An 11,991-nucleotide genomic window follows, 5' to 3' on the forward strand; every position below is an offset into this window, starting at 1 on the left:
TGCCCTGTGTACGGTGTTTTGCTATGGAGAAACTAACTCTCTTCTGTTTCCCAAAAACGCAATGATCACAAAAGTCAAGTTTACCCGTACCAGTTTTACCAAGAAGACCTCTTTTGCTCAGAATAGTCATACCTTTCTCACTCATATGGCCCAGACGCATATGCCATAAACGGGTGAGATCATCGTCGGATAATGAAGTAGAAACTGCTACAGACCCTATCACAATTGAACCCTGCAGGTAATAGAGAGTCCCACGTCTTATTCCTTTCATCAAGACCAGAGCACCTTTGAAAACCTTGAGAACTCCACCTTTAGTGAATATTTACATCCAAGAGATTCAAGAGTACCAGAGAAATAAGGTTTCGTTTCAAGTCAGGAACATGACGAACGTTGGTCAAGGTCCTGATAACACCATCATGGGTCCTAATTTTTACAGTACCAATCCCAACAACGTTGCATCGGGCATCATTCCTCATTAGAACAACACCAAAAGCTTTCTCATATGTTGAAAATCAGTCCTTATGAGGACACACGTGATATGTACATCCAGAATAAAAAACCCATTCAGAATTTTTTTTTCTTATCCCATGAGACGACCATCAAAACATCACCTTCGAATCACTTTCAACAACTCCTTGCTTAAATTTTTTACGCAACATTTTGTTATTTTCTTCTCTCTCTAGTTTATTCGTCAATTTATGACAATCACCAACTACGTGGTTTGTCTTCTTGCAGTATTTGCAGAATTTATCATTGTTGAATTTACGGCCTCTAGACTTGAACCTAAAATTCTTTCACTCTATCATGGGATCTTCCTCTGACAGACAAACCTTGTCCTTTGTCTTCAGAACGCATTTCAAAATCAAATTTTTCTTTGGACAACAAATTAGATTTGACATCCTTATAACTCAGTGTTTCATTACCACCATATAACATGATTTCTTTAAAGTGCTTATACGTAGAGGGTAGGGAGACCACCAACAATATTGCTTTATCCTCATCTTCGACCTTAACGTCTAAATTTTCTAGGTAAAAAATAACAGAGTTGAACTCATCAAGATGATTTTGAATGGGGGTACCTTCAGCCATAGAGAATGTGTATAACCGTTCCTTCAGGCGAATTTTATTTGTGAGACTTTTCATCATGTCTTATGAATAACCTCGCAAAGAACCGTTTAGATAGACATAGTTGGATATTTGAAAGCGCCTTTTCATCCAATTCCTCCCATTGATCATCTGTCATAGACTCGGGTTTCCTGGATTTCCCAAGAAGAGCCTTCTTTAATCCGTTCTGGGTGAGAACGGCTTGCATCTGAACTTTCCAGATACTGAAGCTTATCTTGCCGTCGAACTTCTCGATATCAAACTTGGTTACGGTAGACATCCTGGATCTTGAACGCTCTGATACCACTTGTTAAAAATTAAACGAGTGATGCTGTCAAGCCGATTAGGATGCACCAACACAAGAACAATAATGCAAGAAAGTAATAAATGTAATGAACACAAGATTTACGTGGAAACCCAAGACGGAAAAAATCACGGGGCGCGAAGCGCATAGAAATCAACCATAAGGTGAGGAGTACAAAACGATCTCAATAGGGTGTCGAAGCACAACGAGATCAAAGGAAACGAAAGATTACAATCTCTCAATGAAAACTCTCTTTAACCTAAGTGTGGAATATAGTTTTGTGTGTAGTCTTGATAGTTGTTCTCTTTTTCTTTATGTTCTGGCCGAATATCTCCTTCAAATAGGGGTTGAAGACATTCAAAATCCCAGTTGGAATGGGACAAACCAGTCGAATCCCAATTGGATTGGGACCCAGTTGGAATGGGACAATTTCATGAAATCCTTTTAAGAGATATTCTAACAACTTGGATCAATATGTATAGAATTTAGAATTTAGTCAAAATATTGTATGGACTTAAGCCTTTGGGCTAACGTTCTCAGGGCTAAATACATGACTAATAGGAATGGTGGTGCTAGCTTGATGTCCAAAAATTATGATATCTACATTTGGAAAAGTGTTCGTAAGGCTGACTACTTATGTAACGCTGGCGCTGCCTGGAATCTTGGTACAGGGAAATTCATCAATCTGTGGTTTGATAACTGGATCGTTGGAACGACCAATCTTCGAACCCTTATACAGTGTCCACTAAACAGGTTGGAACACTGAAAAACTTTATCACATATCTTTCAGAAAACTCATGGTCTTTTTCAGATATTTCTTTTGTCTAACCCTATGATATTAATCAACAAATCCAGAATACCGTTGTAGGCAATAGCAACTACTACGTGGATAAACCTTTTTGAGGTCCTTGAGCTGATGGAGCCTTTTCTACCAAATCAGCATATGCTCTTTACCTCTCCCTTAGCAAAAACATCACTGATATCCCTATCCTGCAGAATGGCAATTGGGTGTGGTATGTACCAACTTTAAATAAGATTAATTATTTTCTTTGGCTTCTCTATGCTAATAAACTTCCTACAGGAGAGATTCTCTTTGCCAGAAAAATTAGACCAACAAGTAACTGCACTTTTGCTCTGCTTCTGTTGAGACACTTCAACATATCTTCATTGAGTGCATTCATGTAACCCCCATTTGGACCATCCTTACTTCACATTGATGCTTATAACTTTACCCTTACAGTCAAGGAAGCTTGCTCAAAATCTAACAATGCTTCCATCACCGTAATGAGCACTACGCTTCCCATAAATATTCTCCTGCCGGTTCTTCTTTGGAATATTTGAATTAATAGAAATCAGAATGTTTTTAATCATAGATCTAATTTGGTCTCTATCAAATGTATCATCTCACAAGCTGCTGAATTTCTTTTTCTCACCAATATCACTACGTCTTCTCCTCGGACCACTGCCATTCCTGTCAAATGGCAGCTTCCCCCTGATGATGTTATCAAGCTTAACGTCGACGGTGCTTATGATAGTATCACTGAAAAGGGAGTAATAGAGGGTATTTTTAGAAACCACAAAGGTAATTGGATACTTGGTTTCTCTAAATACCTTACCTCTGTCTCTATTATTCAAGCAGCACTACTTGCATTATTGAATGGATTGGAACTGGCTCAGGAATTGAACATCACATCCTTGCATATTGAATCCGACTCTCAGATTGTATGTTCTAGGCACAATGGAGTAAATGATAAATATTCTCATATCCTAAGTAAATACAGGGTTTTACTTGAAGATTTTGGAGGGCCGTTTGTGCAACTTATCTTCAGAGAAGCCAATTATGTGGACGATATTTTGTCAAAATATGGTTGTAATAGCATCGGCTCTACTAGTCTACTACGCTTTATTTTCCCGGCTCCATTTGTGTATGACTATTATGTAAACGATCCTTCAAATCAGACATTGAGGAGAAGGATCACTCATTGTAATGTTTAGTTAATATATGAAATATGTCTTCTGAAGCAAAAGAAATATACTCCATATATAATCGCATGAACTTTTGCTTACACATATAACATATGTATTTCAGTTTCTGCATAATTAATTAATATCCAAAGGGGCTACATCCATTTCAGAAACAGGATGAAGAAGGTACAATTTTACTTTAAAAATGCTTGCTGAGCTGATGCTTTCCTGGAGAATTTTTGTTATCCTTATGAATAGCTCGATTCATAAACTACTTTTTTGCACATAATTATCTCTATAGGATGAGGATTCTCATTCTACATGTAAGCTTGAAGGCTAAGATATATGTCCTCCTCCGTTTACATTTACGGATATATATATATATATATATATATATATATATATATATATATTGGTAGTGGGTCTGGCCAAGCCCCCCATCATGACAAGATTAATGTAGCCTGGATGATGGACTTTATTTTTTTTTTCAAAAAAATTGCAAATGCCAAAGAATACCCACGAGTACAATATATAGTCTTGTATTCTACCTACTACTCCTCTTGTTTCAATTTATTAAGTGTTTTGCTTTCTTTTTCTGTCGATAACTCTCTAATTTCAACATTTTAAAAGGCTTGTTTAAGATCATAAGATTCAAGGAGCATTTTGATACATTACACATTTAATTTAAAACCACAAAATTAAATTAAAAATCTCCCTCATTTTCTTAAATTTGTGTCTATTCAAACTAAAATACTTCAATTAAAATGGAGGAAATACTTTGTGTCTATTCAAACTAAAATACTTCAATTAAAATGGAGGAAATACTAGTCAATTATAAGGAGATAGTCAAGAGTACTCTTGCGGAACCATGGGAATAAGATTCATTTTTGATAATGTGAAGTTGCGAAGAAATTCAAGTACCGAAAATGATGATGCTAATTAGCACCCAAATAGCATCCACAATAAGTTGCAAAAAGTCAATGATTTTAACTCGCAAAGCATTGAAACCAAAATCTGAGTAGTTGGTGCCTTTCCCACCGTGAAGCACCCCCAAAGCACCAATGTCGCAGTCCTAGAGTGAATAGTAATATTTATTTTGTGCTAGGTTTTTTTCACAGATTATAAAAGGTTCCTAAACTAGTTTAATTTGAAGAGGTATCCATATTGTAATGCTTTTTTCCCTGATATAATAAATTGTCGACCTCTCTCTGTGGATGTAGGATCACATCAATTTGAACTATGTTAATTATTGAATTTTTTATCGTTACCGCGCTATCAATTGGTATCAAAACCTTCGAGACTTAAGAACTAGAAGGCGAGGAGGCTATGACATCCACGACTTATAAAAGGTTTCTAACCCAATTTTGAAGTGCTGCTCCATCTCGTAACTTCTTTTTCCCTTGATAATAAAGTGAAGACCGTCCTGTGTGGAGGTCTGATCACATAGACATGAACCGCATTAAATATTGTATTTTTCATCATCTCCGTGCTAACAGATAACATTAAGATAACATTAAGATTAATGTCTAAGATGAGTATCACTCTACTATCTAATTTGATTTGTGAACAAGATGGAGCGAATTTAGTAGAAATTTGAAGTTTAGAAGTACATCTTATTCAAAGTAGGATAGGACAAGGACATACTTGATTCGTTTCAGCAAAGTATTCAAATATGCATGGAATTGTACAAAATTATAAACATGTTAAAAAAATTATTTACTTATTTTTAGAGATTACAGCAGTGTAATTAACTTCATCACTTCCCTACTTGGACTCTTTCTTTCCATGCAGCACTCGGGCACTAAAGAGATATTTTCGTACTTATGCGTGACAGCCGACAATGTAGTAGTATTGTAGTAATTGCCAACAACTAATAAACCTTACATTAAAAAAATATACCTCCGAAAATCCGAAACATATTACAGGAGTCTTAATTAATTGGGAGTATTCCAACAATAAGTGCGGTTATTCCGTTATTGTAATTATGTTATAATTTGGACTGTGTTATGGGTGATTGTCTAAAAGAATACTTGTACTAGCTCAAGTTGTACATATAAAATAAAAACCTGAATCCACACTCATTACTTTAACTATAAATATAGATTTGCGATCCATAGAGATCAATATTTGTAAATAGAGTTGTCTGAGCATTATATAGAATTTACCAACCCTCTGTTGCTGTTAGCTAGATATTAACCTATTCTTATATTTCACTGTCAAGGTACTTGTTTTAATCTCAACACAAACATCATATACTATATAATTGAGTTTAATATAATTCTGATTTTCAACTCACATATATTTTTACTCGTTACATTGCAGTGATCAATCAAGGAGGGGTATATATAAGAAGGATTCTGTTCCTGTGATGGTTAGTTTCTACTTTCTACCTACTCATGTCATTGACTGTTACATGTAAATTCTAAATTAAAATATTTATGGGTGATTTTTCATTCTACTAATTGATCACTACAAAAATAAATATAGGATTAACAATGAATTTAGTCGCTAATTTATTGTGCAATTGCTCGTAGCTAACATTTTTTTTTTTATAATTCAAAGCTAAATAGGATTAGCGACGAATTTTATTGTTTACCTAAAAAAAAATATCCGTCGCTAATTATTGTCATGTTAGTAGTGGATAATTCAATATTGCTGAAAACCTCATCCCATGTATAGTTGTCCTTTAATTACGTACGTACTAGTAGTAGAATATATAGTACTCCATGTTTTAGCCTAAGAACTATAATTTTCAATTCTTCAAATTATGTATCTTCATGAATTTTGACGGTTCCTATTATGAACACTGTAATTCGAGTAGTTCTTAATTATATGAGGAAAGGAAACTTCTTTTCGTATAAGCAGAAACGTGTAGTTTCATTCATTAATTACTTGCAAAGTAAACAAGCAATATGTACTTTGTGTTCATTGGCTCATGTTCAAGGATGAGTTGTTAAAAGAGACTTTTTTCCCGTTCTTTTAAGAAGCTAGAGATTATCTACGACCTTACTTGAACAGGATCTGTTCTATAGGCTCATACCACTGTATCCTTGAGTTCTAAGGAGACAGGAAACCAAGTATAGTGGATAAATTATGGCCACTAGACCAGAGCGTGACTAACAACCCCACGGGAAGGTCATGGAGCTGTAGAGGATTGTTCTCAGACCCGATTATGGTGCTGAGATGGTCTAATGACTGTTTGACAGAACAAAAATAGAGATTATCTAATTCCTTGTCTTTTAGTACTACATCTTTTTCTTTCTAAATTTCTGTCTATGTTGAACTAGGATTTTTGGGGAAATCTAAATACTGCTCGATCCTATTCCTTTCATGATATATGTTTCCTCCTCCTCCTCAAATTACCTTGTCGCTTTCAGATCCTCTCTCTTGAAACTAAAACAAGTGAATTTTACATAATAACTAAATAGTTATGTGTTTAATTCTTGTAATATTCTAAATTATTTAGTTCTATTTAACTCCAAGAATTAATTAAATTAACATTCGGAAACTACTAAACAATTTAGTACTGTACATAGGTCCCGATAGAAATCGGTTCTCCACCGCTATGGGATGGATTTTAGATTTCAAGAGAAGGTCAGAATAGCTACAGAAGCCAATATGGTTATAATAAAGTGTTAAATGAGTGCAGTGATATATGCGGCTCATATTGATAGGGCTGAACTTAATTAGTATATTCCTAAATGACTACAAGGGGGGATTTAGCGGAGGGTATTCACTCGAACCCCCTTGACAAAATTAGACTGTTTATATAAGGTAATTTTTTAATTTTTAGGTACATATGTAATTTTGATTCCCTTAAACAAAAGATTAGATATTGGTTTAGTTGTTTAGATAGTTCAAAATTCACTTTGAAGTTTTAAGTTCAAATCTTAAGTACTACTCCCTCCATTTCAATTTGAGTGTCTTACTTTCCTTTTTGGTCTGTTCCCAAAAGAGTGTTACTTTCTATATTTATTAAGTTTTGACAAGTTTAAGACCATAAGATTTAAAGGATTACACACATTCTAAATTTAAGACCACAAAATTCAAAAATCTTCCTTTGTTTCTTAAACTCCGTGCCTAATCAAACTAAGACACTTAAATTGAGACGGAAGGAATACATGTTTATCTTTTGAACCTCTTTAGTGAAGATCTTAGATGTACCGCTATAAACCTAATGCAGTCACTATCTATTTTTAGAGTTCAAATCAATACAAAACAATCATTAATATTATTTGACAACACGAAGTAGCCAAAAGCTCTGTCCTCCTTCTTTATCTATCCAAGGAGGGAAGGAATGAGAAGGATATATTCAAGTCAAGAATTTAAGGAATTCTTATTTATTACTGGAGTCTGAATTTAAGTGCTATTTTTAGTAGACTTATTATACAAAATTACCTATAATTAGTTTATAGCCAACCTAGTTAATAACTTTTAAAACCGTCATGCTATACAACTTAAACCTACCTATCTGTTTTAACTTATTTGGCAGATATTGTAGCTTGTATTTTTCACATTCCTCTTAACAAACTTTTCCACGCAAACAACAGAAACATTTTTTTTTGGTAATAAAACGACAGAAACAGTTGCTTCCTTTGTCTTACACTTTCTACTCTATCCCCAGATTTGTCTAACGGGGACGTCAACAATCCCGTTACATTAAACAGCTGTCTGCAGGACCACAGAGAAATGACAGCACTACTCATCAGCCAATAATAAGAACATAAATACAACGAAATTGCCCTCATCATTATTATCATCCTCACCTTCCCCATTTCTCTCTCACTCACTCTTCTCTCCAAAACTCAACTTCTAATTACAATTTCAAACTCACCTTTTATTAATTTGATTCTCTCTAAAGTTTGTAATTTATAATTCCAAACTCTTCTTTCATCAATTTGATTCTCTCAAATAGTAGTCAAAATTTCACGAGTCTGTAGCATAGATTTTCCAATCTCTGTGAGACGATATCATAAACTATTCTAGAATTCTGACAAAGAAGGATCATATATAATGGGAAGGTATATAAAGAAGTGTAAGGGAATTGGAGAGGTCGCGATTATGGAAGTATCAGATGTAGATTTGGACGTGTCGCGGGCAACGAACAAGAGGAAGTTATTTGATGCAGATATGAAGCTTTCTCCGGCGATACGCTGCTTTAAAAGTTACTCCAGCCTCGTAGATACGCCGGAAGATTTAATTTTTCCGGCGAGTTCAGTCAATTCGAAGGAGAATTATGCTTCGAGTAAACCGGCTTTGAGTTCATCATCTTGTTGTTCAATGAACAGATCGCTAGATGTGGATGTACGCGAAATTCTTGAAGTGTTAATTGAACTGAATTTTCTACTTTTTGCATGTGTGTGTATATAGATTCTTCAAAGTTCAAAGTAGCAGGAGCATAAGCTAAGCATTTGGCTATAGATTTTGTGAAACTTGAAAAAAAAAAAGAAGAGGTTTTGAAGTTGCGTTGAAAAGTAGTTTTCTGATTTTTTTAAGCTGTGTTTGTACATGCGTTTTACTCGGAAAAAAAAAAAAGGGAGTTTTTGAAGTTGTGTTGAGAAATAGTTTTATGGAATTTGAAATTGTGTCTAAACATACATTATACTTGAAAAAAATTTAAAGTATTGTGAGTGGAAGAAAAATTTCACCCAAAAGCTAGTCCCAATAAGTTTTTGGAGCTTAAAACTTTTTTTTTTCTTTTCCAAAAACGGATCAAATTTCATGGACAGACAATATTTTCATTTTTTTATTTTTAAAAAAGACTTCTAAAATCTATGGCCAAACGAGAGCTTAAACTATAATGCATTTAAAACTGCTTATTTATTCATATACCCTTTAAATATTTTGACTTGTCAGTTATTGTGACTTATAGTACTAACGTAATTTTCAAATATGTAAATTTTATTTCAAAAAGACTTAAAGATTTCATGTCCGAATACACAGTCAAAATCAAACTGTTTGACTTTTGAAATTTAAACTGTGTCCTATAAATTCGATAGAGGGAGTACATGTTTAGACTCAAAGTTCAAACTAGCAGGAGTAAAATTGTAACTTATTTAAAGCTGGATATGTTGAATGTATATAGATATATCCGAATATCCGATAGAAGTATCTTGAATTTTAAATTTCTTTTGCAGGAAAACGGCATGGAGGTTGTAGCGTCCACAGAGAAGTAAGTATAGTGTTATTTAATTTTTGGGCTCTTAAACTCAAAATTCAAAAAAACAATTGATCATTTAACGGCCTCTTATATTTAAAATATAAATTCTTACTCAAAATCATCTCTCCTTTTTTAAAGTCACACAAAAGTAGGAGCAAAGTCTGCTGTACGTTCTACCTTCTAGACCTTACTAGTGAAATTACACTGAATATGTTGTTGTTATTGTTTTAAAACATATTGTTTTGTTTTTTTGCAGTAGACAAATGAAGTTATCTAGCAAGCTTCAACCTGAATCCGGGGAACTGGAGTCGACGAAAATGCCAAAATATGAGAGTTCTCCTCCCCGTCGAATGCCGGAGAAAATGCCGTCGAGAAATGAAATAGAAGAGTTTTTTGCACGATGCGAGAAAACCATGTTTAAACGATTTCGAGAAAAGTACATTTCTCTCTCTTTTTGTGAAATGCACACACTTTCTCTTTTCAAAAAATCTTTTGGGCGAGTTTTGGAGTTACAAAAATTATTTTAACAAAAACTGTTTACTTGATGAAAAATTTGTAAACAAGAAGTTTTTGTAAATTTAGAATAATATCTTTTAGAGCAATATTTTTCCAAAGATCTTGAAATTTCGAAAATAGTATTCCTGGTAAACAATTTTTTTCCAGCTTTTTGCAGATTTTTCACTCACTACTAAAATAACAGGAATTAGCGAGGACAAATTCTGTAGCTAAATAGTAAAATCTGTGACTAATGCTAATTCAGCGGCAGATTATCAAAAAAATTTGTTAGCTACGAGCAATTTAGTGACGGATTAGCGATAAAGTCCGTAGCTAATTCCAGTTTATTTGTTGTGATTATACAAGCAAAAATTCCAAAACTCGCCCAGCAGTTCCTTTCCTTTCCCTCTTAATTTTTAAGAAGTTATTATCACAATTCACACAATACTGATACCGAGTTCATTTGTACCCAGTATTTTTTATGCGGAGAATAGATTTATATGTAAAATTTTATGAAAATTGTACTAGAAGGTAGATATATATGAAACCATAAGTTTAAAAATCAAGTTCAATGCTGGTAACTGTGTCAAAAAAAAAAAAAAACCCCATAAAACTTAAATTCTGAATCTGACGTGTCATATGTTTGTCAGGTACAACTTCGACTTTGAGAAGGAGGAGCCATTGGAAGGTCGTTACGAGTGGGTCCAGATATATGAGGAACATGAAACTTGAAATTCTCTGTAAGATTTACCCCAATAATTGGTAGCACTAGCTAGCTTAATAACTTACCTAATTTAGTCTCTGGTAGTACTTGGTACACTAGTTCCAGTAATGTTTAGGTTTTAGTTTTCATGTTTTCATGTTTTTTTGTTTCTTCAGATAGTCAGATGCACTTACATTAGTTGTCGTCTAATTTGATTTTATAAAATAATTGAACAACCTTTTTACGATATGTATTTTATGTGTTGAAAGAAGAGAATTAACACTGCATGTGGATCCCCAAGTGGGAGTGTAGTGAGTAATTCTGCAAATGGCAATTCTTACTGCCACCTTTCTCTTCTTTCCTTTTCTTCTGCTAGTAAATTTGGGCTTTATTACCAATTGTAGTAGTTTATGTGTACACAAGCCGCGGCCAACTAGCTAGGCAGTTTTTCTTGCCTAAGGAAAAGGACACATGAAGTATAGTTGCATTAATTAATTGACAAGATGGGAATAGTGTTGGTAAGAGATGAACATGAAGTTAGACCTATGTACATGTCGCATTTGGTAAATGTTTGCGCATTCATTATTTACGCCAAATCATATACTCCATTCGTCTCAATTTATCCACCACTGTATGATTAGGCACAAGTCTGAAAAGAAAGAAGACTTTTGAGATATGTAGTCTAAAATAAATGTTATATATTTGTGTGGCTTTAAATCATTTCATTATTAGTAAAATAGAAAAATTCAAAATTAATTTATTTCTAATTATAGAAAGATAAAATTCTTTTTGGACAAGATAAAAAGAAAATATGTCATATAAATTGGGACAGAAAAGTACGAATTTATGATTGCGAGCAACCTCAGTTTGCGATAGAGAGCCATACATCAAGCAAGCTAGTTTTATTCGTTTCTTCTCACCGAAACTTTGATTCGATCCGCCTAGGCTGAGAGGCATCTACCTCATCCCAATCACACCGAGAGGTTCACTATGATAGGGGTAAGGAATCAACGAACATGTGCGTTAGCCTCTTCTTTTCACCTTTTTTTTTTTTCGTTACCAACAAATCAATCTTTCTTTGTGTAGCCAGAACCATGAAACAATGTTTTTTGGAAGGCGCTGGATATGGCTAGCTTAGTATACACACCTTATTTGTCTAATGTAACTAAGAATTACTTGAAATTATTGTTATTTTAGCCATCACCTAATGTACTGAAGTTCTTCAGTCACCTACAAAAAGTAAAATGCGGAATTCAAACT

The 11,991-nt window shown here is 34.0% G+C and overlaps 1 protein-coding gene and 1 non-coding gene across 3 annotated transcripts; both read left to right on the top strand.

Moving 5' to 3' along the window:
• Window positions 1-6,373: 6,373 nt before the first annotated feature.
• Window positions 6,374-6,582, top strand: LOC132038815 (small nucleolar RNA U3). Its single transcript, XR_009410290.1, has one exon. It is a non-coding gene; the product is annotated as a small nucleolar RNA U3 (small nucleolar RNA).
• A 1,535-nt stretch (window positions 6,583-8,117) lies between these two features.
• On the top strand, window positions 8,118-10,980 carry LOC132037482 (cyclin-dependent kinase inhibitor 7-like). 2 transcript variants are annotated; one of them, XM_059428019.1, is made up of 4 exons: window positions 8,118-8,677; window positions 9,511-9,545; window positions 9,793-9,969; window positions 10,679-10,980. In XM_059428019.1, the coding sequence occupies exons 1-4, from the start codon at window positions 8,387-8,389 to the stop codon at window positions 10,758-10,760; spliced, it is 585 nt and encodes a 194-aa protein (XP_059284002.1). In that variant the 5' UTR covers window positions 8,118-8,386; the 3' UTR covers window positions 10,761-10,980. The 2 variants fall into 2 exon arrangements, with proteins under 2 accessions (XP_059284002.1, XP_059284001.1); XM_059428018.1 differs by having other exon boundaries at window positions 8,119-8,677; window positions 9,790-9,969.
• Window positions 10,981-11,991: the final 1,011 nt, after the last annotated feature.

Source organism: Lycium ferocissimum, chromosome 11, assembly GCF_029784015.1.
Source record: "Lycium ferocissimum isolate CSIRO_LF1 chromosome 11, AGI_CSIRO_Lferr_CH_V1, whole genome shotgun sequence".
NCBI lineage: Eukaryota > Viridiplantae > Streptophyta > Magnoliopsida > Solanales > Solanaceae > Lycium > Lycium ferocissimum.

What these genes read in the sequence shown, in the direction of transcription:
- LOC132037482 (XM_059428018.1), top strand. Translation starts at nt 8,387, where the DNA reads ATGGGAAGGTATATAAAGAAGTGTAAGGGAATTGGAGAGGTCGCGATT. An exon ending in GTTGTAGCGTCCACAGAGAA is followed by an intron (nt 9,546 to 9,789) that starts GTAAGTATAGTG and finishes GTTTTTTTGCAG; the next exon opens with TAGACAAATGAAGTTATCTA. An exon ending in TTTAAACGATTTCGAGAAAA is followed by an intron (nt 9,970 to 10,678) that starts GTACATTTCTCT and finishes TATGTTTGTCAG; the next exon opens with GTACAACTTCGACTTTGAGA.